At 46.8% G+C, this 26312-nt stretch overlaps 1 protein-coding gene across 1 annotated transcript in view; it reads right to left on the minus strand.

Moving 5' to 3' along the window:
• Positions 1–26312, minus strand: part of LOC147663309 (peptidyl-prolyl cis-trans isomerase FKBP8-like) — a 155903-nt gene that overhangs the window by 20218 nt on the left and 109373 nt on the right. Inside the window, exon 2 of the mRNA XM_086950539.1 lies at positions 8222–8371. Coding sequence (XP_086806665.1) covers positions 8222–8371 — 150 coding nt within the window. The remainder of the gene's footprint in view (positions 1–8221; positions 8372–26312) is intronic.

Consider the following 26312-nt stretch of genomic DNA (forward strand, 5'->3'; position numbering starts at 1 on the left):
TTATATATACATTTAAAATATACATATATACATTTAAAATATTTAAAAATTCAATCAATCAATCAATCAACCATTGCATTTTTAAAGCGCATTACATACCCATGAGGGTCTCAAGGCGCGGGGGCTGAAAGGTCAGAAGGTCTGCTGTAGGCGGATGGGGAGGGTGTTCATTGTCTTGGATGCGAGGTGGGAGAATGAGCTGCTGCCGGTGGTCACCTTTTGGATGCGGGGGACGGCGGCAAGGGCACAGTCTGCGGAGCTCGCGGGCGGGGGTGTAGAGGCTGAGTCGGCTGTTGAGGTTCGCTGGTCCAGTGCTGTGGAGTGCCTTGTGTGCGCGGGTGAGGAGTTTGAAGGTTATCCTCTTGTTTACGGGGAGCCAGTGCACGTCTCTCAGGTGGGGTGTGATGTGGCTGCGGTGCCGGAAGTTGAGGATCAGGCGGTGGAGGCGTTCTGGACGCGTTGGAACCGTTTCAGGAGTTTGGCCGGGGCTCCTGCGTAGAGTGCGTTTCTGTAGTCCAGTCTTCTGCTGATGACGGCCTGGGTGACCTTCCTTCTCGTTTCGGTGGGGATCCACTTGAAGATCCTGCGAAGCATGCGGAGGGTGTTGAAGCAGGAGGAGGAGACAGCGTTGACCTGCTTCGTCATGGAGAGGGTAGAGTCGAGGATGACCCCTAGGTTTCGTGCATGGTCGGTGGGTGTTGGGGCTATTCCCAGTGCGGTCAGCTACCAGGAGTCATGTAGTAGTAGTAGTAACTGAGCTTATTAAGCGCCTAGTTACACTAGCCAGTGTGTCCCCGCGCTGTACCGCTGAGGAACCCATCCTGGCCTGTACCTGTGAGGCGCCCACTCCTGGGCACCCCAAGGTGAAGCTAGGCATCCTTAGTGATTAGGGCCGGTGTGGAGATTAAGCAAGCTATTGCCCAGTGTTGCAGAGTGGGACCCATGATTAGAGTAGGCACAGTGGCGAGAATTATCGGGTCCGCGGACATTGAGCCCAAGGCCCTGCCGCGACGGGAATTGAACCCGGGTCGGATCTCTGCATCAGGGTCTGCCGCTCTAACCAGTGAGCCACACTTCTCCACGGACGAATCCCAGGTCGAAGGGGTGAATCCGAGGATAAGGACCTCCGTCTTGTCCGAGTTCAGCTTTATTTGTCTCTTCCTCATCCAGTCGGCGACTGCCTTCATTCCTTTGTGGTTTTGGCAATGTGGGGGTCCTTGGTAAGGGAGAGGAACAGCTGGGTGTCGTCGGCATAGGAGATGATGTTGAGGTTGAGCCGTTGTGCAACTTGGGTGAGCGGTGCCATGTAAACGTTGAACAGCGTTGGGCTGAGGGATGAGCCTTGGGGTACGTCGCAGATGATCCCGGTAGCTTTGGAGCAGAAGGGGGGAAGACGGACGCACTGTGTTCTGCCAGAGAGGAAGGAGGAGGTCCAGTTCAGGGCCTTCTCTTGGATTCCGGCGTCCGAAAGGCGTGTTCGTAGTGTGCGGTGGCAGACCGTGTCGAAGGCGGCTGACAGGTCCAGGAGGATGAGGGCCGTGGTTTCTCCGTTGTCTAGCAGGGTCCTGATGTCATCGGTGGAGGCGATGAGGGCAGTTTCGGTGCTAAGGTTGCAGCAGAACCCGGACTGGGACGGGTCCAGGATGCTGTTCTCCTTGAGGAAGCTGGTCAGTTGTTTGTTAACTGCCTTTTCGATGACCTTTGCCAGGAACGGGAGCAGGGCGATTGGTCGGAAGTTCTTGAGGTCCTTGGGGTCCACCATGGGTTTCTTGAGTAAGGCGTTGACCTCTGCGTGCTTCCAGCTCTCCGGGAAGGTCACTGTCTTGAAGGAGATGTTGATGGTTTTCTGGAGGTGGGGTGCGATGGTGCTGCTGGCTTTGTTGAAGATGTTGTGTGGGCAGGGGTCTTCCGGGGATACGGAGAGTGGACGGGGTTCATGAACTTGATGGTGTCGTTGTCGTTGATGATGGTCCAGGCGAGCAGGCGGTTGGTGCAAGTGGTGGTTGTGGGAGCTAGGTCTCCTTGGTTGCCGGGGTGACGTTGAAGCTGTCGTGGATGTCTGCGATCTTGCGATGGAAGAAGGTGGCCAGTGAGTCGCACAGGTCTTGTGAGGGTGGGATGTCATTGGTGTTGGAGCTGGGGTTGGAGAGTTCTTTCACGATGTTGAAGAGCTCTTTGCTGTTGTGTGCGTTGTTGTCTAGGCGGTCTTTAAAGGAGGTCCTTTTGGCGGATCTGACGAGGTGGTGTCTGCGGGTGGCGTTCTTGTGGGCTGTGAAGCTTTTCGGAATTCGTTCATGGATCCAGTTTTTTCGAGTTTTTGGGCAGGTTCGCTTAGAGGTCTGGAGGTCTTCGGTGAACCAGCTGGCTTTCTTGCTGGTGTGGGTGTTGGAGGGCTTCTTGGGCGGGGCAAGGGAGTTGGCACATTCGTTGATCCACGGTCTGAGGTTGCGAGCGGCGGTGTCGGAGTTGGTCGAGTCTGCGGGCGAGCTAGTCTTCGGTGACTTTGCTCCAGCAGCAGCGTTGCATCTGTTGGGTGCGGTTGTCTGTGGTGGGTTTCCGGAAGGTGAAGTGGATGCAGCGGTAATCGGTCCAGTGGAGCTCGGTGGTGTGATTGAAGGAGACGTGGCAGCTTGCGGAGAAGATGGGGGTCAAGCGTGTTGCCGGCTGAGAGGGTGGGTGTAGTGACGAGTTGTGTGAGTCCGAAGTTGGCGAGGTTGTCGATCAGGGAGGTGGAGTTGGTGTTGTTGTTGTTCTCAAGGTGGAAGTTCAGGTCCCCGAGGAGGATGTAGTCCTTGGAGGTGAGGGTGTGAGTGCTGACGAGGTCGGTGATGGAGTCGCTGAACTGTGCTCGGGGTACGGGGGGGTCTGTAGATGAGGGTTTCTCTGAGGGTGGTGTTGGGGTCGGTGTGAATCTGGAAGTGCAGGTGTACGGCGGTGCTGAGGGTGTCATCTGTGTTTGTTGAGACTTTGAGAGTGTTCCTCTGGACGATGGCGATTCCTCCTCCTACTCCATTGGTGCGGTCCCTGCGGATGATCTTACAGCCTTCCAGGATGGCTATGGCATTGTCAAGTGCCGAGGAGGGGTTCAGCCAGGTCTCCGTATAAGGGGAGGTGGGAGGGAGGAGCAAATGGGAGGCAGGAGCGGGGCAGTGACTGGGCAGCGGGGGTGGGGCTGCAGGGACACAGCGGCGGGAAAGATCGGCGGGAAAGAGCGGGTGAGGGCGGCGGGGGAAAACAGGAAGCAGAGACAGGGCACAGGGCACAGGGCGCAGTGGAAATAAGAATAACAAGGGGGAAGAAGAAGTTAAAGTAAAAGTACAGCACAGCAGACAGGTACAATTACAGTTACAATCCAATTAATCACAATGCAGCAGCAGAGAATGGGCATATACTGACAAGGGCAGCGCAGTAGCGTGGGGAGCGACCTGCCTGGGAGCAGGGTCAAGGGTCACCCCTTCACCACTGCGAGGCCTCCATATAAGGGGAGGTGGAAGGGAGGAGTAGCTGGGAGGCGGTAGCGGGGCAGCGAATGGGCAGTAAGGGGGGCGGGCCGCAGGGATGCAAGGGCGGGAAAGAGCGGGGGAGGATGGCGGGGGAAAACAGGAGGCAGAGACAGGGCACAGGGCACAGTGGAAATAAGAATAACAAGGGGGAAGAAGAAGTTAAAGTAAAAGCACAGCACAGCAGACAGGTACAATTACAGTCACAATCCAATTAACCACATTGCAGCAGCAGAGAATGGGCAGATACTGAAAAGGGCAGCGCAGTAGCGTGGGGAGCGACCTGCCTGGGAGCAAGGTCAAGGAGATTTTTTTAAAATAATTATATATATATATATATCCAAAAGACTGCTTGCAAAGATCGGGTGCAGCAACGAGTTTCCAGCCAGCACCAAGAAAGCAGACACGAGCCCAGGGTATGTGCAAAAAGCAAGTAGCGTTTATTTTTTCATAAGTCCGCCATAACGCGTTTCACCACCGGAGTGGCTTGATCACATGATATATACATAGTAATACATAAAAAAATATAAAAATTATATAATGTAAAATAAATATTTGTATTAGTTATGTTACACTACATATATATACACATATTTATATAATATAAATACAAACACGTGTTTGTGTGTTTGTATATGTATACATTTTATGCAGAAGATTAAATTGTAATGGAATATATTTCATTTACATTGTATTACATTTATATATTAAAATATTAAATATTTACTACTTTAAATTCTATTTATATTAAAAACTCAATAATTTTGTCTATGTTTGGACGATTTTAGTGACAACACTATTCCCCCGCCATCAATATTTTTGACCTTTCCTTCATAAGTATAGGAGCAATATATTGTAGTAAACTATATTTTTGACATGATATTTTTGTCAAGGATATTATTTACCATGATATTGTGTCGGCGATCCCTAACTGGGAGTCAGCTCTAGGAGGAGCCAAAATGCCACATCTACGGCTTGCCTTTCTCTGCTTTGTGGGCATCCACTGGCTTTTTTCACAATGCCTTCATCAGTGCCTCGCCGGGGTCATGGCAGGCCCGGCATCACCATTGTGTATGGAGGTTATTCGTAGCAGCCCCCTTCTTTGCAGCTGGTTAGCTGATGGAGCCCACGCTGAACCCTGTCCTAGACCATCTCACCGCTGCAAAGGGATGCGGTCAACCATGCCTGTAGCCTCTGGTCATTGTCCCACCAAGAGCAGACATCGGTTGCTGGGAATCTAGTGGCAAAGCTCCAGTAGAAAAGGTGTCCGAGTAGAAAAAACTCTTCCTCTAGGCTAAAAGAGCAGAGCCACCCAGTAGTCACACATGGTCACTGCACAGAGAGCTCCGGTTGGCCCAGGACTATGACCAATTTCAAATTTTGGTGTCTCCAGGCACCCGGGGAAGTGTCCAGAGGTGATTTCCAGAGGTGAATTCAACTAGATGAGTGCTGGATGGCGCTATTAGCGCGGAGTGTGTCTCACTCTTCTGCCATCTTGCCCATGCCCCCATGCAAAGTCTGTTTTGCATCTAAGTAGAATTTAAATGCACAATCAAGATCAGTAGACACCTCTGCTCCGAGATTAAATTGACAAATACAGACATACCGTTGTGATTCCCGTTTCCCCATGGACTGAGCTGCACTGTCTTCTTGAGGGCTCATCTAAAATGAGGCACAAGGAAAACTTGGAATCTGGGCCCCAGTGTTAGAAACAAAGTACCATTTGCCTACTTTATGACTTGCGCAAAGTCATCTTTTATAGCAAAAGTCCACATAATAATCTAGAATATTGGACGATTTTAGCACTCAAATTGATCATAGGTGGTAAAGGTTTGTCCAAACAATTTCTCTGTCTATATCTCTCTGTCCCATCACTCTTTCTCTCTCCGTATTTCTCCCTCTCAACCTCTCTCTCTTCGCTTGTCTTTCAGTACCTCAGCCTCTTTCTCTTTCCTTCTGTTTACCTCTCTGTTGCTCCCCCTCTTTCTCTTCAACTCTCACTCTTTCTTCATATCACTCTTCGTCCATTTGTCTCTCGTCCTCTATCGTTCCTTCTGCCTCTATTTCACTGTCTTTCTCTCTTGCAGTCCCACATCCTCTTTTTCCTTTTTACCTCTCTCACTAGTCCTCCTTCTCTTTTCGACTCTCTCTCTCTCTCCATACCACCCTTCCTCTGTGTGTCCCTCTATTTCTTTCTACCGCTCTCACTGTCTGTCCCTCTCTCTCTAATCCCCTCAGTCCATTACCCTCTTTCTCTTTTTTCGGTCTCGGCTAGAAACGCGCTGAAAGCGCGTTCTCGCCAGAGAACTATTGTCGGCGTCTCAGCAGTTTGAAGACGACGAAGTGAGACAAGACCTGTCCGCGCGCCGCGTTTTCCCATAGGATAACGTTGTGCGGGCGGCCAGGTCTTGTCTCCACGGCATTGCAAGGCAGTCCGGATCGCGTCGCGCGCCTCTCTGGATTGCAGGGGGAGTCTGCAGAGAGGCGCGCGGCGCTGATAAAAGCTTCGCTGAGCGGCCCCCTCCTTCCCGTTGCTGGAGCAGCTCTGGTTTGTTCCTGCATTTTAAAAACACACACAGTCTCTTCCTTGTAAACTGTTTGAGTCAGTCACCTCCTTTGAATTAGGCAACTGAATGTGAATAAATCACTACAATGTTAATGATGTGCTTTATCAATGCCAGTGATCCTGCACAAATACATTATAAAGTGCATATTATACGGATCCATTTACATTCACTCAATGATAAGGAAAGCAGGAATAAGAAGCAGCAATGACGCCTGGTCAGTCTGTGACAGAACGTGTTCACATAAGCTGAGTACAATGATTTCGTAATCGGTAGGAAGCATAAAGTAAAGCAGCAAGGCTCCATCCCATCTCTCGCAAAGTGACTCCACAATGCCAGCACACTGCAAGGCAGTCATCCAGCACCAGTGGTTATGAGCTGGACTCTGAGGAAAACGATTTCTCTTTGTGTTTGGTCTGTTAATGGCTGCTACTTTTAAGCAATACGGGAGTGGGGGCCCGCTTCCTACCAGCACTTGATCCACTGTCTGGAAGCTCGTGTGCCTTTCCTTCCCCTCTTTCTCACCCCTTCCTGCACATACATCGGGGGAAAATTGGCGGTAACATCGGCCCGCGAAGAGGTGTGCAGTGGAGGTGCTATTGAGGTCTGCAGGCGAGCGGTGACGCAGTCCACAGGCGTCTTTGCTGGGCAGGAGGTGATCACCGTGCCATTATTCCGCCCCCCCCCCCAGATCCTCAGGGGGTGTGCGTCGGCGGCCGGTCGGGTTGCGCGGGAGGATTCCGCTGGAGACGGGTGGCGCTGGACTATCTGTGGTGCCTACTGGCTGCCTCACCCTCAGTAACGATAGGGAGCTGGGCAGTGTGTGGCTAGCGGAGAGCCTGGGGTAGTCCTCGCTTCAGTGGCCAGACCAGGTCATGCAAGCACCATCGGAGGAGATTAGAGCCCGGCACTAGGTTGTTGCCCACTCATCCTGATAGGCGCTGCAGCCAGTCTTTCTCCCCACCTATCTGCGGGCTGTTAATAACATTAGTTGTCGGTCTTGTCGGGCCGCGGGGCTGTGCCTACAGGGGGTGCTGAGCGGTGTGTGCGCTATCTAGGGGGCCATTGGCTGCCACCTTCACAGTAGCCTGCGACCTAGGGTGGAACAGACCTTGGGATTTAGCCTTCCCCCCCCCCCCGCTCAAGGGGAGCTCACATTGTGGACCTCCTCCAGGACTCCTGGCCGTGGCTCTGGGTCATAGCGTTTCATGGCAAATATCCTGAATCCTGGTGCTCCTTGGTGGTCCATTGGTGGCACAGCAGTGACCGTGGCCCGTGTCTGACTAGGGTTCCCACGTGGAGGTAATTGGGTGCCCATCTTCTCTCCCATACCCCCACCTGCTATTGCCCACTCCCATACGGCGGCTAAGTCGGGTCACAGGAGTCCAGGCCTCCTTTGCCCCCCTCCCTCGCTTCATCCATATCCAGACCATCTGATGCAGTCCTGGTCAGTGCCAACAGAACCGGTGCCAGTCATGACAAGAGACAAGGGAGGTGGAGGTTCGTCCAAACAGAGCCCGATTGACAAGTTCACTGGCCCCGAGGTCGCTGAGGGGTTCTCTGGGGGACCAAAAATACATACATATTTTCCTAAAAAGAAAATGATGGGTCACTATTGCAAATGCACCAGGGTACAGGGAATGAGATACAAGCTCGTGGTTAGAGAGTTAAAATGTGCTGTACAGCAGCTTTGTGTCTGCTGGGACATCAGCGTCGCAGGCTGTTCTGGACAAGGAATGGGTTACTTGAAGTCCAGCAAATTGTAATCAATCTTGTAGTATACATAGGGGTAGTATTCCAAGCATTTGCAATGCAATAGGTGTCGCATTATTAAAGTTTGAGCTATTGGCATTGCTAAATAATGCAACACCAATAGCTTTTGTTGCAGTTGGTGTTGCAATATTTAGCAATGCCAATACCTCTAACTTAATTAACCCGAGACCTATTGCATTGCAAATGCTTGTTCTGTATAGCTCTTACTCTTTCTCCCCCCAGCCCACTCATCGATCTCTCGCTCTCTCTTCTTATCTCTCTTTTTCTGCCAGTCCTTCACACTCTCTTTCTTTCTACCTCTTTCTCTCTCTCTCTGCCTTGCTCTCATGTTTCTCTTTCTCACTGTTACAGGAATGAAGTGGACGGAAGAATGTTGGCACTTACCTGCTTCCAGTTGCTGTTCCGGCGTGGCAGCAGCGGGTTGAGGTCGCCTCTCATCTTCAATAGAGCTCTGCTCTTGGGTCTGCCAATGCCAGCTGTTTCTGGGATTCCTTTTTGCCTTTTCACTAGTTTGGAAAGTTCCGCATGGATGGCCTAAGACACACAAACAGAATGTTCCTCAAAACAAAGATTCCCATGTCAACAATTTGGCGCTTTTATAATTTGGATTTGCTTTGTGGCATCAAGACCCCAAGATACGTCATGAAATGGTGCTTTTCAAGTAGCTCTGGCCTGGTGCACTATTCAAAATTATGTTTGTGAATTCCAGGTCCACTACCTCTGACTTCCGTGGCCTTCAACCCAAGGCCCTGTCAATGATTGATTGCATAAAATGTTTAATGAATAAGCCAGAGGAATAACTGTATGTGCTCCCTTTGAGCTGGCATGTCGTGCAACTCAACGGGGCCTACACTTCTTTTTAACAAACCGTTGCAAATACATAATTAAATAAATATATATCAAATTTAATTTAAAGTGTTTACAGGTGAACTGAGGGTGATAGATCAGTAAAATTATTCAAGAAGAGACAAGTCCATTTAAAAGCCCATATCCTTTCTAAGTCTATTAAAGAACCTCTGATCTGTTATGCATTTTTCCTGTGTGTTGAGCTGTGCAGGTTTCATCTCGTTCCTTGATAAGAAAGGGAAATTCTTCCTCGTTTTCCCTGAGCAAAAATACTTTCTCTGGTTCCTCTCCTTCGGTGAGCAGATGAGCCCTTTTTTCCTCTCCTGCCCTAAGCTTCTTCTATTCCAAATGTGTAAAGGCCACAATGCACACACACTCAGCTATCATTCATTGAGGGAAAGATTCGGATCTAAAACAAGTTCTCCATGTCTGAATAAGCCCCTATAAGTAACCACCTGGATTCACATGGTAAAAGACATTCATGGCTGCCTCTTGCAGCACTGCTACTTTACCTTTGTGAATGTATAAAAACCGAACAATTGTGCCCAACGGTTGCCCGGTTTCTTCACTACCATCCCCAAAGCCCACTTCAAATGCAATGTCTGTAGTGACATGCAGTGCAAAGCCATGATTGCCTATTATTTCAGCCTTACAACAGCCCCAGACCAGCTCCCTGCATGAGCGATTACATCTTTAATGTTGCAGCTGAGCCTCTCTACTATTGTATTCATTTCAGGATGATACAGTGAAGATACACAGTGTTCCATACAATTTCTGTTCAACCCTTCCTTCATTTGTTAAGGGGTCAGCTGATCTCCCCTGTAAGTCACTTGGGAATCCTTTGAAAGTATTATCAAGGTTAGTTCATTGGATGAGATGACTGTTGAAAATGCCATTTTGAGCTACTTGTGGCCTGAGTGTGTCACTTCAGCAACATCCTGCATCTAAGGTGCCCCCGCTCTTACACTCTGGGAACAACTTTGCAGTGATGTTTTGTGAATTGGAGGAGTCCATTGTGACTTTAACTGTTGAAGCCTTCCTACTCTTTCCTCTTGTGTCACCCTACTAAAGCATACAGCCAATATACACCCAGGGCACTGGAGGAAAGCTGCAACTGGCAGCTCTTACTGCAACTCCTTCTATGTGCCTGGTAGGGCTATGTGCCATACTCTTCTAGCTACAGAGTAGATCGGTCTTGGTGTGTCTTCTTCCCCTTCTTACCTATCCTACCACTATTCTCCAGTCATCACCCCTATAGTTACCTAGACCCTGCTAAGAATCTGATCATTATCAATGCTCTGGCACGGCTGACCTGATGTTATTAGTATACAACTTGTAGTGTGCCTGGTTACTCCAATGGATAACCCATAATAACTTAGATATTCTCCTTACCACAGAGACATGGCACACTCCAACATGAAATTCTACCTGGATTTTCCTATATATTTAGCCTGGGAAAGATGCCCAATATGCACAGTTTAGGGAGAGGTCCAGTGTGCACTCCGTCATCTCGTCCAGTGAGTGCTGCACCTCGGACCAATAAGAGGTCAGGTGGACACAGTTCCAAACAGTGTAGATTAGGCCACCGTCTTCCGTATGGCACAGAGAACATTCATGTATTATAAGCTGGAAGTAAGCATTACGTTTTTGGTGGTTAAGATATGCCTGATGGAGAATGTAATAGTGAATGAGTTTGAAACGGGCATTACGGGACTCCTGGAGCAGCCTCCCACATTTTCAGCCAGTCACCATCTGTCAAGGGAGACCCAAAATCAGCCTTCCAACTCTCACTGAAGTGAGCGAGAAGTAATACCAGGTAAATCGTAGTGCCCCATATAGCCCCGTCACCAGCCGCCAAGTGGCAGTAGCGCCACAAAGAAATTGACTGGAACAATGTGCTGGGGTTCAGAATCCTGCTGTTATCAAAATCGTTGCACCCCCACAGTCATAGCCACATGGAGCAGCTGGGAAGTAAGCATGGGCGAATTTTGCGAATCTGGGGTTCGCAAATTTAGTGAATTAGCGAACTCGCAATCCGCAAAATCCGCGAATTCTCGCGAATATGCGGATTTTTTTTTGTGTTCGCAAGGATTTCTGCCAGTTCGCAAGGATTTCTGCCAGTTCGAGAGGGTTTTGTACCAGTTCGCAATTGCGAACTTACATGTCGGCTCGCAACGGTCACGATTATGTTGTTTCTACGTCTGGTTCATCATCACAGGTTCCCAGCACCCTCTGTTTCACCCCTGCCACCCTCTGTTTCACCCATGCCACCCTCTGGTACATCAATGCCACCCTCTGGTTCATCATCACTGTAGATTATGGGGGGAAAAGCAAGCACACCTGCCTGCTTCAACTGACATGAATTAATTTGGGGTTGATTTATTAATGTGTCACTGTTTTAAAATTCCAGTCTGGCACCTGCTTCCTTATCTGTAATTTGCTTTCTGTTGCAGTGCAATTTTTTTTCCAGGACCTTTGTGGCCTACTTGTAGCTATTCTATGAGCCTGCTGTGAGGGTCAGAGCAGGGTCATACAATTGTTGCAACTAGCAACTGAACTCTGGAGGGGCCCTTGGTTACTAATGATGAGTTTGAACTTTTGAACCTGCTGAATGCTTTCACTTTTGCAAAACTCGTTTTTCTGCAGAACAGCATTACAGCAACTGTAATGCCCCAAACAAGCTTATATGAGAAAGTTGATTTCTAATCCAAAAGTTATCCAAAGAAAATCAAAAGGCCTCAAATCCAAAAAAGTGCAGGCAAATGTCAACCTGAGGAGTTATTCTGATAAAAATCATCATTTTCAGAAGGTCTATGCTGCTTGCTAGTAGATTTCTTGTGCAGAATTGCAATTTTTGTAATTTCGCGAGTGCGAGATTGTTGCTGCCCGCCGCACCTACATGTTCGCAATTGCGAACTTACACCGCACGCCGCAAAATTGTATCACCAAGAAAAAAAAATCAGCTGCGTGCGAATTTGCGGATTTTCGGTAAATTCGCGAGCGTTCGCGGATTGCGAATTTACCGAAAATCCGCAAAATCCGCGAGCGGAACGGATTTTCCGCCCATGCTTTCTGGGAAGTCGAAGTCCTTCCAGAGGTTCTCAAAGGTGTGCAACACTCAGTCTGCATAAAGTGCACCCACTGTATCTATGCCTGCTGCCATCCAGTCTTGCAGGCAACCATGCTCAATACCTCTGACTCGAGGAGGCAGTGCCCGAAGTGACAGCTCCAGGAAATAGGGAGCACGTGTCTGCCTCTGGCAGAGCGCCCAGAGCCAACAGTGCCACAGTACTCTTAGGTCCTGCAAACCTGCAGTAGGTGTCCTTTTTGGGTCAGGTAATAGAGTCCAGAGTATGGCTCAGTCAGGCACATCCGGAAGGCACGGCGCCTCCGCTCGGACCAGCCTCCGAAGCCACCCCATACACCACTGCAGCTAGGACACCAGGTAATAAGAGTCAAAGCCAGGGGCACTCATCCTCCCGTCCACTGATGCATGGTGCAGTTTAGCCAGTGCCACTCACCGGCGTCCCCTGCTCCAAGTGAGGTCAATCAGAATTGTGTCCAGTTCCCAAAACGCACCCGAGGTAAAAGCACTGGAAGTAGAGTAAAGAAACTGTCCAGGCAGGGCTAGGTGACCATTTTAGCTATCACTAAGCGGGCCACCACTGAGATCAGAAAAGACTGCTAGAATCCAGCAGTACCACGAAATACCACCATCGCTGCTCCCACATTACCCTCTAATAGTTCAGTGGCAATGCAATATTCGCACATCACCAGGTACTGCACCACTCCCTGTTCTCAGCACATGCTGTACACATTCGGGGGCTCCCTTCAGGTCTGCTCTGGCTGAGATTGAGCTGGTCTTGAGTCAGTTGACATGCAGGCCAGGAGCCTTCCTGAACTCGTTTAGCAGGTGCACTGTCCCAGAGTAAGAGAACCATACAATCTGCATACAGGGAAATATAATAAGTAACTCCACGAAACTAAATGCCAGCGTACAGCACGCCCGTACGAGACCTGCATACCAGCGGCTTCACTGCAATAGCGAAGAACAGCGGGGACAGCGGGCAACCCTGCCGAGTACCCGTCTCCACTTTATATTGCTCCGAGATAGCCCATCCCATGTAGATTCACGGAGTAGGAGACACATAAAGCAAGCTAGTCCACTCCACTAAAAGATGCCCCAACCCCATCTGGAGCATGAAGGCTCAAAGGTAGTCCCAGTTTTGACTACCAAAAGCCCTTTCAATGTCAACAAACATACAGTGAGCGTACTGAGGAGTAGGGGACCCTCCGTCAGGCTAGCCAGCATCTATGGATGTTGGCAGATATATTACGGCCAAGGATGAACCCAGATGGGTCCGTGTGGATCAACCCAGCATATGAGGCAGCAATCGCTGAGCCAAGATGCCACTGAGGATCTTGTAAACAACATTTAACACTGATAACGGTATATACGCGGTCACATCAGTGACCAGCTTCCCAGGTTTAAGTAGGGAGATAATAAGGGCCTCGTAAAGTGAGGGAGAAGCACCGAGTCTCTAAAGCCTCCTGGAACAAGGTAGCCAGGCGGGTGTAAGAGTGTCAATTTAGGCCCTATAAAATGCCACGGGAGCCCATCCATCCCAGGAACCTTGTCCTGAGCCATTTCCACTCCAATCTCCTCCACCAAAATCTCTCTACTCAAGTCTTCAGCATCCTCTCACAGGAGGTGGCACAGCTGCACGTTCTCCAGACAAGTCTGACGATAGGGTCCCTGAATCCTGCCATCGCTGGCATATATAGCTTGGCATAGTAAATGGAAAAGGCACGATTAATGTCATCCTGCCTGTGGAGCCAATCCTGTGCAGGCGTATCTAATTTAGGATTCTGGCAGGGTTGGCCAGCCATATCAGTAGTGAACCAGTCTTATCCCTCTCATCATGTGCGCAAATCATATATTTCCAGTAGTCAAAACAGCAGAGACACTCCAAATGTTCTGCCACCATCTCAAGGCCTGCTGGAGGTCCAGGCACTCAAGCCATTGTCGCTCTAACGGTCAGAGCGATTATTCATGTGAAGCGATCTCCAACAGTAGGATCTGGTGGGCACCAACTGACTCCCATATAGAGTGGTCCCTGATGATGACCTTAAAGGCCTCCCATTCCTCAAGCGCCAAAGACGGCAAGCCTGTATTTTCTGCAAAGTAATGTTTGATCTCCTCCCGAACGGTTTCCCAATAAGCTGGGTCTTCCAAACTGATGGCCTTGAGCTGCCAGCTAGGGATACAAGTACGCGTGCCGCCCCATTGCAGGGATAAAAGAAGGGGGTTATAATCAGAGATGGTCGTAGACAAGTACTCCAAACCTGAGAATTCACCTAGCATATTGGGAGAGCAGAGGAAAGGTTCTAGACAAACATGCAGCGTGATGGAGATGGCGTCATTATCTATCAGCCCCAGTATTGCTGCCAGTCGGAAAAGTTCCAGTCTTCTTTGACTACACAATTAAAGTCGACTCAGATGATAAGGGTCTGGGGAATTAGGGGAGCTAACATATGGGACAACGCGTCAAAGAACACAGCCTGGTCTATTTTAGGGGCAATCATATTGACAATGGAGATATCCCGACCCCCCAATTGGCTCGCCACAATAGAGTACCTTCCCCTCCACATCCACTTTCTCACCAGTGACCTGACAGGCAATGCCTGTTCCACCCAGATGAGTGTCCCCCTAGCAGAGGCCGAGAAAGTACTATAGATGCCATGGCCTCACCACCATTTACATAGGGCCACTCCCACCTGTGCAGTTAATTGAGTTTACTGCAGTAACGCTAGATGGAACCCCACCACTTAAATATGCCAGGACTTTGTAGCACTTAGTCATATTCAAGCTGCGCACACTTTAGGAGATAATTGCATTATCAATGCTACTCCCCATAGTTAGTCCTCAGGGACCAAAGGCACCACCACCCACCTGATGCAGAGGTATGACAACAGCAGAAACTAGAGGGGAGGCAGACAACCGCATGATCCCAAAAACAAACACCCCAACATCCCCACCCCAGGATAGCAAGGGAACATCACCCAACCAACGAAAAACACACAAAAAAACACCACTAGGCCACAGAAACAACCTATTTCGCATTGTTTTTGAAACAGGAATGAGACACACTCCCAACAAGAGTGGGAGAATTCCAGTAGCTCAACTAACCATCCAACCAGATACCCAGCATTGAACGTGCATCCTCATTGCATGCACCCATCTGGCAGCCCGCCATGTATATAGTCTGAATAGGGAAGACAGGTTCACCCCTGAAACCCTCCTCCAGCTCCCCCACCATACCACCAAGCCAGAGTCTGTTCATCCGGCATATTTCCTTAATGGTGACAACAGTTTCAAAGAGTCCAGTGTTGCGAGCTTGGCAGTCACGTCCACTGCGTCCTCACGATCCTGCTGCACATGGAATACTGTAGATGTACTGTCTTGTAAGCACTTGGAATGGGGGCAAGTTCAGGGACGTTGCCACCACCTGCTGGTGGTTGTAGCTCCAGCCCGTCGAGGTGTCAGAGAAAATGTATGTACCTTGGGCAGTGGCTACTCGAAGTCTGCCAGGGTACAACATGGCTTATCTGATTCCCAAGTGATGAAACGTATGCTTGGCTTTCATAAACGTGGCCCTGTGCCTCTAAACTTTATTGCTGTCAATTTTCAACTCACCATTTTCAGGATCATGATCACATCCTGAAATGTGCCAGGGAACATTTCAGGATGTGATCATGATCCTGAAAATGGAGGAGGCGCACAACTGTTAGTCTGGTGCCCCACCCAGGTGAAGCGGGTGCTCTGGCAACCTATGCACTCGCTCCAGAGCAAAGAAAGGGGACAGGCCCTCCGGAGTCACCACTCACCTGAGCCAGTCTTCCAGAAATGCTATCATATCCGTCTCATCCACATGCTCAGGGAGTCCCATTACTCAGATAATATTCCAGTGGGCACGCCCCTCAGAGTCTTCTGGCCAGTTCTCCATGATCCGGACCCAGCCCAGCACGTCCGCCAGTTGGTTCTTTAACTTTCCAATTGCTTGGACAATCTCCTGCAGTGTGAGCTCCGTGGCCACAACCTGCTCAACTAGCTTACGTTAGTCGGCACAGAGAAGGCCCAAATCTGTCACCATTGTGTCCATTGTGTGCTCGAGCATCTCATTCATGTCCCTAATGGCCAAAGGTGTGGAGTTCTGTTTCTCTTTTGGTGCCACCAATGTATCGGGAGAGGGACCCATGTCCCTGTCTACTGCAGGGGCCATCATTGCCACCAGCCCTGGGGGCACTTATTTCCAGTGGTTCTGGCGCTGCATGGTCACAGCCGGATGGTGCACAGTGTGAGCACAAAACCTGTGCCCCAGGATCAGGTGGGCAAACACTGTAGAGCAAAGTCTTACGGGGGTCTCCCCAGGGTCTGGCCCATCCCCATCCAGGAGGAGGCCCCCTGAGTACGCCACCAAGTCATAAAAGAGGGGTTAGAATGCCCAAGGACAAAGCAGCAACAATTAAAGCGGGGTCTGGGGGCTCACTGGACTAATACACCCACTGTAGGGGCCTATAGTCGACCTAATACTTACAGGTTCAAATTCCAGCAGGTCCACTCAACCTTTCATCCATTTGAGGTCGATAAAGTGAGTATCATTGAGTTGTGTAACAATAAACATCTGTCATTCTGCACCAAGATACCTATGGGTGACCGGGCTCTTTACAAATACACGTTAATGTTCAATGGTAGAGGGCAAGTGAACAAGGTCCCAGTACCTGGTCCCCCTCGCAGCCCTCACATGTTACAGGCAGTAGCCCCGCTCTCAATGTAAAAGGATGGGCCAGTGGTTCTCAGGGACAGCAAAAGTCTTTGGTGGGTCACAATAAGCACCAGGCTCTGTCACCAGGCAGGCAGATCAGCACCCTCACTAGCCGCACAGAGAAGTCCACTCATCCACTGCATCAGAGTCAGGGGAGTTCCGTACCATTCAGCCCCAAAGGTATTTCGCCAGCCATCAACGGGGTAGCAAGAGTCCCCCATTCACCTAATCGCACAGGTCTCCCAACCTTAAGTAGTAGTCAGGCAGTAGGTCACTAAAGCACAGTCAGGGTTCCTATCCCCATTTCACCACTCCAGTAAGGCGCCCTACAAGTCTCACCGCCACAGTCAAGGGTATGAGAGAAGCAGCAGTTGGTGCCAGCTGTTTAGTAGCGCACTCGACTCCTAGCCAACCAGGGGATCGCCGCTGCTCACGAGTGCTCCAGTGCGGCTTGCTCTGCTTCTCTTCTAAATGGTCTCCACGGGTAGGGTGACCAGGCATCCCGGATTTGCCGGAACAGTCCAGATTTTTCAACAGTTGTCCTGGCAGATTTTGGGAAGAATGCCCCATGTCCTGGTTTTTGGAGCAGGCAAACTGAAAACAGTGAGAGGCACTTTTTATGTGTTCCAAAGCAGGGCTAGTTAGCAGCTCTTTAATTAAGCAATTTAATTAACAGGTCTGATGCTGGTTTTAAAAAATAGATTTGATTTATTTTCTTAGTGCCTTTTGTTTCTATCTTGATAAGCGTTGTTATTCTTTGCCACTTTGTTGATGTAAAATTATAGTCCTTCCTCTATTTTTGCAAAATGTGAAGGTTTTTGGACCGCACTCTCTGGTGACCCTATTTATGGGGCCCGCTGATTCCCCTGTGGGGCGCTGTCTGTCAGGCAAGGGTTGGGAACCGCTCTTTTACCCGCCTCGAATGCTCCTCAGTAGCACCCCTTGCGGTTGCACCAGGTTCTTCAGGCTGCATCCCAGTGGTGGTTGAGTCCGGGCGCTGCCATCATGTAAGTGGCCAGGTATTCGGACCTGGCCCAGTTCGTGGTGCAGGCCGGGGAACACGGACCCGCACCTTCGGTGTCTCTCTGGGGTGAGGGCAGGGGCACCAGATGCTGTGTCAACCCTCCCAAACATTGCCAGGTTGGGACGATAGAGCCCCACCGGGGGCTCTGCAGTCTGTGTTAGGCCACAACCCCCATAAGTAGTTTCTCTTAACTGAATTATTTCCCAATATAAATCATAAGGTACACAACCAAAATACACCTACCTGCAGTGTGCTTGATTACTTTTCCAGCCCGTAAAAAGAAGACATAAACAGTGTGTGGCCTGGTCCATCACATTGCCATTCCTATGGTTACCGGAAAGTGACGCAATTGCAGTGCATCCTCAGTGCTACTAATGATGTTTGCTTACACATCTGCAGCAGCTGCTAGTTCTGCGCCAGCTTTAAACTTCTTTTGGTTTGGCATGTTGTATGGGGCCCCAATTGGCCCTGGCAGCCAAAACAAAGTGCCCACACTCACACATCACAACCTTTCGTAATACACTGCTTAATTAGGATAATGGAGCTAAATGATGACAAACATTTGCGGTAATAAAAATATTTTAAAGCTTATTGGAGCAGTACTTAAAGAGGAAATTTACAATTCAATTAAAAAAATATATAATTCAGAAGCATAGAATTATCAAAATTTCTAGGAACTCATTTATTTGTGCTTTTTATCCATACATTTCGTGTGGATGTTCTGATTAATGTTCACTTGGAAACATGATACGGCACAGACCTAAACTGACTTTTACACTCACTTTTTATGATATTCATTTTATTTTTTGCAGTACTTAAGAGAGGCCCTCCAATGTTTAGAAACTGGTGAAAGGAGCATCTGTATTTTTTTTTACTTGCTGCTAGCATCTTGTGTATATTCTGAGAAAGGGAATGATTCTAGTGAATAAGTACAACAATAATCTCATTTTTCATACCTGCTGTTTTACATAGCATGAACTTGGCCCAGAGGCATTGGAGCGCTTTACGTGAGCACCAGATAACATTACCGAGGGTCATATTTTTTTAGTTTCATGTAGATTATGGGGTCGATTCCGATGTCTTTCGGAAAGCATTCCTATGGAATCGGTCCTGGCATGCTTTACGGACAACTCGGATTGGGGGTGTCCGATCGAGCGATTTGGATGTATCTAGATGCTTCTAAATATGATTCAGCTGGACTCCTATTGACTTCAGTGGGAGCCTGTGTTCTGAACGAGAACACAGGCTCTCATTGAAGAAATGGGTGGCTGCGGAAAACCTTGCACCCTGTGGCGGGCACCCCTTGGATACCCCCACGGGCCCAATTTGGAGGGCCCCAGGGTAAGGGGGCCTGCTATGGGCCCCCAAAGACAGATTCCGGCAGCCGATTCATTCCGGAGAAACGGAATGCCTTTCGGAACCGATTCGGACAGCTCTACCTGTTTACGGGGATCGTAATCGGTCATTGGGAACTATGTACAATTCGGTCGGCAACAGGGGTTCCGTATCAGATTCTATACACTTGAATCCAATTCAGAGCCCTTCCGGACGCCATCAGAATCGACCCCAAGTGATTTGCCCAGAATCACAGTATGTCAAACTGATGCTGGGACTTGAACTTGGTTTCCCAGTTTCAAAGTCAACTAAACTCACAACCTGTCCCTGTTGACTGCAGTACTTGTTATCTGGCAGACAAAGGAGGTGAGCAGAAACGGATTTATCTCCACTTTTTGTATGGAGTGGAGGAGGACAAAAATAAACTAAGGAGCTCCCTCACTCACCGACTGCCACACCCCGATGCTTCAGTCCTTTCCCCTGCTGCAGTCCCCTGCAAACTAAGTGCTAATGGCTTCCCATCAGCAGCTCCTTGCAGACTCTGTCACACCGGGAGGGAGGCAGGCACACCTCATGCTGTGACAGTCTGAGTAGAGCAGTCCATTGTCTTTCTGCCTCTGACATTAGCCAGTTGGCCTGACTTCATGTGCATGGGGTCATGTTTGTTAAGGTTGTAATAACAGCCTTTCACACTGGGCACCAGGGGTCCAGTGGTGGAGTCCTTAAGAGACCAACAAAACGGCCCACCAACTGGCGTCAGCCAGAGGCCCATCGGCAATGCCCAATTGCCCGCCTTGCCGATCCCTGAGTCCGACACTATTTAATATCTACGTGTCGGACCTTGCAAATGTCATCAAAGCATTTGGGATGAGCCTGACCTCCTACGCCGATGACACCCAATTGGTACTGGCTATCAAAGGGGACGGGGAGGAAGTGGCCAATCGATTCACGAGAGGAATGATGGCAATAGGTGACTGGATGGCCACGAATTGTCTGAAACTCAATTCAGAAAAAACTGAAGTGGTCATCTTCGGTCACCTCTCCCCGGGCTGGTCACCTGTCTGGTGGCCACCATCTTTCGGTCCCCCGCCGAGTCCAGCTAGCAAAGTGAGAAATATAGGCGTCATCTTCGATGCTGGCCTCAATTTTATGGCACATGCGAATAAAACTGCGGCTTCAGCTCATATGAAATTGAGAATGATTAGGAAAATACTACCTTTCCTACCGAACACGGCCGGGAAAACACTGGTCAGCTCACTAGTCCTGTCCTCCTTGGACTATTGTAACGCTCTATTCTTAAATGCCCAAGTCCGAGTGACAAATAAGATGCAGTCAATCCAAAATGCAGCCGCACGAATGCTGGCTGGGATCCCCAAGTTCGCACCAGTTACAAACATCATTAGGGATCTCCATTGGCTCCCGATATGCAGCCGTATCAAATTCAAATCGCTGTGTATTGTTTACAAGTCACTCAATAATCAAGGTCCCCACTTTCTCAAACAGAATCTTCTCCATCATGTCCCAACCCGATCTCTTCGTTCCTCTATTCAGAACCTTTGGCTGTGCCTCGCACTAGAACAGTCACCTGGGGCGACAGGCGTTTCCTGGTTGCCGCCCCTAGACTCTGGAACACCCTTCCTGCACATATCCGAGCAAGTCCCTCCCTGTTCACATTCCGCAAACAGCTAAAGACGTGGTTATTTGACCAATAGCCTTGTATATCTTCTTTACCCCAGTTGCTGATCCATCCCTTAATTAGCGCCGAGACGCCCACGGGTATTCGCCGCGCTCTACAAATGTCAATAAATAAATAAATAAATAAATCCGAGGCTGGTTGTATGGCCAAAGGCTCACATGGAATGTTTGTGATGCTTCACAACCACCAGTCATGTAACCCCTGCTGAACACTACGGAAGCCAGTGCCCAGTCAGTTTCTCCTTTCAAGGATCCTGTATTCCTCCCTATCATGTGGGGGAAAGAAGTGGGAGGAAGAATATGAAAAAAAGATAAAGTCCGCAACAACAGAGAGGAAAGGAAAGAGAGAGGGAGAGGGAGAGGGAGAGGGAGAGAGAGAACCTGGCTCATAGGCAAAGCTGTCTCATGAGAAACAGGAAACAAAACAAGTGGCCTTTATTCAGAAGCAGGCATGGGGAAGAGGTTTAGATTAGGATGTTATCTAACCAGCAGTGTTTGGAAACAGAAACATGGCAGTGGGGTGCCTGTGAGTGACAAGCTGGGCAACTCATGGACAAAAGGAGAGACAAAGAGACAAAGAGTAATGCATTTGTTGTCACTTGCTTGTTTAATGATGTGTGCTTTGGGTACGTGAGTGTACTGTCTTGGAATGTATTACAATGAGTGGTCTATGGTTAAGGTTTTGTGCTGAATGTTATAACATCTCAGTGTACCAGAGAGCTGAGCTGAGTGAACACCTGTAATCCTACAGCCCTAAGAATCACTGAAATAAAACTCTTCCTATAAATTCTACAAACTGTCTCCAATTATGGGGCATATTTACAAATAAATGCTGGAACGCGGAGCTGCGCTAAATATAGCAATACCACACTCCGATATTTTATTTACTGCAGTGATGCGTCATATTCACAAGAATACGGCGAAACCCTGAATCTCCCCTAGCGCAGGTGCAAAAAAAGCTGTCTAGTGCCAGCACAGCCACCCTGCTGCCATGTTGCAAGAATGCCTGCACTGCAGGTGCGATTGTTTAGGTGCAGGAAGAACACCTTCCTGAACATAAACAATCAATAATGGAGATGTTCTCTTTGTATCTGTGCTGCAGAATGCAGCACAGATACAAAGAGTAAAAAAATAGGAGAAATTAATAATTTCTCCTCGTATGGCCATTCTAAGACCAGGTATTCCCTGGCGTTAGTTTTTGGCACTGCCACAGCCTTGTAAATCTGGGGTAGCATCAAAAAGCAATGGGTGTTGTGGTGGAATTCACACTGCAACACCCATTGTATGCCCCTTTGCTGCAGAAGACTGCGGCGGAAAGGGGCATACTTAAAAGGTGGCGTTAAGCCACGTTAAGTGACTTAGTGCCACCATGTAAATTTGTGAAATGGCGCTAAGCCACCGGAGCGTCAAAAAAGTGACGCTCCGGTGGCAAATGGGGCTTGTAAATATGTCCATGTAAGTCCAATGTTCTGCCTAAAGCGCTCCTTTACAATTTGATGTAAAATGTGTTGGTAATAGTGCTATTTTCACAAATGTAACTTTCACTGGAGAATAGTATGTGGAAAAGGTTTTGCAGGTTCGGTATTTAAAGTTATCAGTTAGAACAAGATTTCTCCTCATACGCATGGTTATGGTTTCCCATCCTATGATGGTAAATGACCTACTGTGTAATGCAGAACTACCACTTCACTTTAACTCACAAAAATGTGGGGCAACTGTTCAATACATATTTTATACGGCTTTATTGCAATCTTTTATGAGATTTAATTGAGCCTGCTGACAAGGATAAAACCTGGGCTACTGTGGCTATGAGAAAAGTTGCTGTTTGTGGTGTGCATTCGTTCAAGTTCATTTCTATAATTAAAACAACGTTTGAGAAGCCTGCTCACAGTAGTGGCAAGGTTTGAAATTCATATATATGCTAACTGTGAATAACGAGTATGTTTTTCATTTCCGAGTTCTAACTAACATTATCGATCACTCAAACTTTGCTCTTGTCTATTTCATGTTATTCAGAATGCTTTGGTGACAAACATCCGTTTAATTCATATTTACCTATTTATAACTCTATGTATCATTCCTTTTATAAAACCTGTTATTAATATGTGGGAATACAACATGTTAACACAATAATATGAAACAACTCACTTTGTCATGTCAGTTGTCTAAATATTGATTTTCTAACCCTTGCATGGGCGTTGGCTCATTTTATGGCTTGTTGTGTTTGAGTTAGCCCATACTTGTTGCAATGGAATAAAAAATGTGCACTACTTTTATTTCCACCACACGTTGTGGGTTTATAGGGGAATTGGGTGGGAAGTAATTTATTTATAATTAATTAAATATGTAAAATTATTTATTGGTATTTATTTAGAATTAATTGTTAATTAATTTTTGTATGGATAATTAATTACATTTTAATTGCCAATTAATTGTATTTAATTGATTAAATGCTAATTATGTTAATTTTACTAATTTATTTTCTGTTGCGGGTTGTGCGTTTATAGGGGAATAGGGTGGGAAGTAATTTATTTATAATTAATTAAATAAATACATTTATTTAATTGTATTTCATTTGAATTCATTGTTAATTAATTTTTAATTGTTAATTAATTAATTGTTAATTTGTATTAATAGGTAACTAATTGTAGTAATTAATTTTAAATTGTAATTTTAATTGATTAATTATTATAATATATTAAATTGGTAATTAATTTTAATTATTTTTTTATAGATATTAATTTATATATTTTTTAATAATATATGAAGTATTTACTTTCCCTACAGTTGCACTCTCTGGAGTGGGAATAGTAATTTTAACCCCTACACTATCCAACGTTTTCCCTACTGTTGCACTCACTGGAGTGGAAATAGTAATGTTTACCCCTACGCTATCCAACGCTTACCCTACGGTTGAACTCTTTGGAGTCGGAATAGTAATTTTTACCGCTACGCTATCCAACGCATTCCCTACTGTTGCACTCATTGGAGTGGGAATAGTAATTTTAACACTCTTGCTATGCTACGGTAATAATATTGTATATTTTTTAATAATATTATGTTAATATATATATGTTTTAACAAATACAGTTGTATTTTTTTATAACTTAAATAAATTATTTAATAATTTTAAGGTAATTTAAGTATTTTTAAGTATATTTTAGTTATTTATTTTTAATATTTTTTTAATTTTACATTAATTTTAATAAATTCGATATTTTTACAAAGTACATATTTTTAAACAATATTTTTGATTCGATATTTTTGTACTTACCTGTTTGTAGATAGGACTTGCGTTTTTTTTGTAGTCAATATTTTGGAGTCGATATTTTAAATGCCTATATTTTTGTAGTCGATATTATGTCGGTGATCCCCATCAGTTATAAGCAATAGGACTGCTCCATAGGTAGGATAACACAGTTGCAGACCAATCTAACACACTTGTCAGTTGAAAGTGTCCGACCATGGTCTTCCAATCTCAATCAATCAACTCACAAAATCTCATAATGTTGTTGCACGTCATTTAGGAAAACCAGAAGGGCATTCTAAAAGCACCTTTAAGAACACGGACAAGGCTGATGCCGGCCCAAATGGCATTAGTTTGTACTGGAACAGTCCAAACTGTGTGATGAATGCTATTAATGGTCTAAAATTCTCTGTTATCTCTACTTGGTGGTTGACCTGTCACCGCATTAATAATTGGAATTAGTTTGTTCACCGTTGGTAGGGGATGCCTGTTGATGATGATATTTGCATTAAGGGCTTTTACGTCTACATACAAACAGAAGCTTCCATTGCTTCTTTTCATCAAGACTATTAGCAATACCCACTCAGAGGATTCAGTTTCCTCTATTACACTTTAAGCAAGTAGACTTTGTAACAGATTTTACATTTCTTTCCTTACACACAAAGGCACTACTCTCAACTTTTGCCTAACTGGTACATGACCCTTCTTCAATTTAATATGGCGCCTGAAAGCAAACAGTTTTCCTAGTTCTTCACTAAAAATGTTAGGAAACTCCCAGATAAGAGTGACAGCTCCATCATCCTTCTGGATGTCTAATACTGGAGTTGGTGCATTAAGCTTTCAAATTATTTGTAGCAGCCTTTGGTTATTCCATCCAAGAACACAAACACCCGTGTGAGCAACATAGATCTTAATGTCAGCACCCTGAAATCAGAAATTGGAATAAACATATCCACTGAATTCAATTAATCTCCTATCAAGAGCCACAGCCTTTATGTTTGGTTTTATCAATGTTTCCACTACATTTGCTAATTTCAATCAGAATATTTTCATGACATTTATAGTATATGGTGATCCCGAGTCTACTATGAGCTCCAACTCAGTGCTCAATGCATGCAACGTGCACACCGGAGGCTTATTCTTGAGTTGTCCTTGCTTTTGGACTACTGCAACCATTCCAGGCATTGGCCTTTGATCATGGTGTTCTTTTTCGTGTTTCTTAAATAGTATGTTTGTCAATATTTTTCCTATTCTTGGTCTTTGTGTCTGACGCCCTTCCTTGCACACAACCAAAACGCTCAGTATGTCTGCAGATGTTGAAATCATTTCCTAAGACCAGGCAGCGTTTGAAAGAAGCTATGTGTGACAAACTGCTGCATCTGAAACAGGAAATCTTGGCTTCACTTTTCCTGGGCTTATTCGTCTCTGTTCTTCCCTGTTTGGAGACAAAACTGCACACCTCTCTTGATTCACTGGTAGATTTTTCCGGATTCCCTTCCCGCACCCATGAGTCTTATTGTTCAATACCCTGTGCTGCTTTTATGACTTACTCAGGTGAAGGGTCACCTGTGAGCCATAACTTTTCTTGGATACGTTTGCTGTTAATATATAACATCAAGTGACATAAATCATCTCATCTGTGAATGCACCAAAGTTACATGTAGTAAACAATCAATTTAATGCTGTTATAATTTAATCAAAAGATTGGCCTTCTAATGTAATGCTGATATTAGGCTTAAAGCTCCTCTCTAACCTAGGTAATGCTTCCTTTCATTCATAGTATTCCCTTTATCTTCTGGTGCTTCAACCTTAAGTAAGGTTCTGAAGATGTTTAGGCCCTCAGACACTAGACAGTGCAGAAGAATGCCCTTTTTTAGTTCCATTCATTTTGTTGGCATCTATTGCTATCAAGTACATCTGTAATTCTTCCTTCCACTGTTGCCAAGTAATTGGGGGATCTCCTTTGTTTTGCTAAAATTTCTGAGGAGGATTAAATTTCACACTCATAGTTTATATTATTTATTAGTTTCCCCTTTTATTTTCTATATGTAGATTGGTAATATTCACTGCCTCTAGATAATGTTTTTGGCTGAAGGAACCAGGGGCGCCTGCTTCCTTAGGGTTCCAGGGCCAGGCCCTTCCTAATATCTGCATCCTTGTACTTGTCATTGTATTGATCTCCTTAATACTCATTTTTAAAGGATCACTTTTTAAATGGTTGTTAGAGATAGAAATACAAGGCCAGGTCCTGGCTAGCAATTGCTCGCTGAGCCTTGCCTTAGCGAGAGCCAGGCAGTCACGAACTATTTAAAAGTACAAGGGCTAGTCTGCATGGATTTCGCTTCATGTATGCAATTTAAGCAAGCTCAGGACTTACATGCATTCAGCCTGGACCTGCCGTTTTAAGGGTCTCCAGGAACCACCCCTTGATGATGCACAGGAGTATCCCTTTTTACAGCACCCTCGGGCGCTTTAGGATTAAGCCCTATGCAGCTCAGGCAG

This window comes from Lissotriton vulgaris, unplaced genomic scaffold (genome assembly GCF_964263255.1).
Source record: "Lissotriton vulgaris unplaced genomic scaffold, aLisVul1.2 SCAFFOLD_1097, whole genome shotgun sequence".
In the NCBI taxonomy this organism is placed as follows: domain Eukaryota; kingdom Metazoa; phylum Chordata; class Amphibia; order Caudata; family Salamandridae; genus Lissotriton; species Lissotriton vulgaris.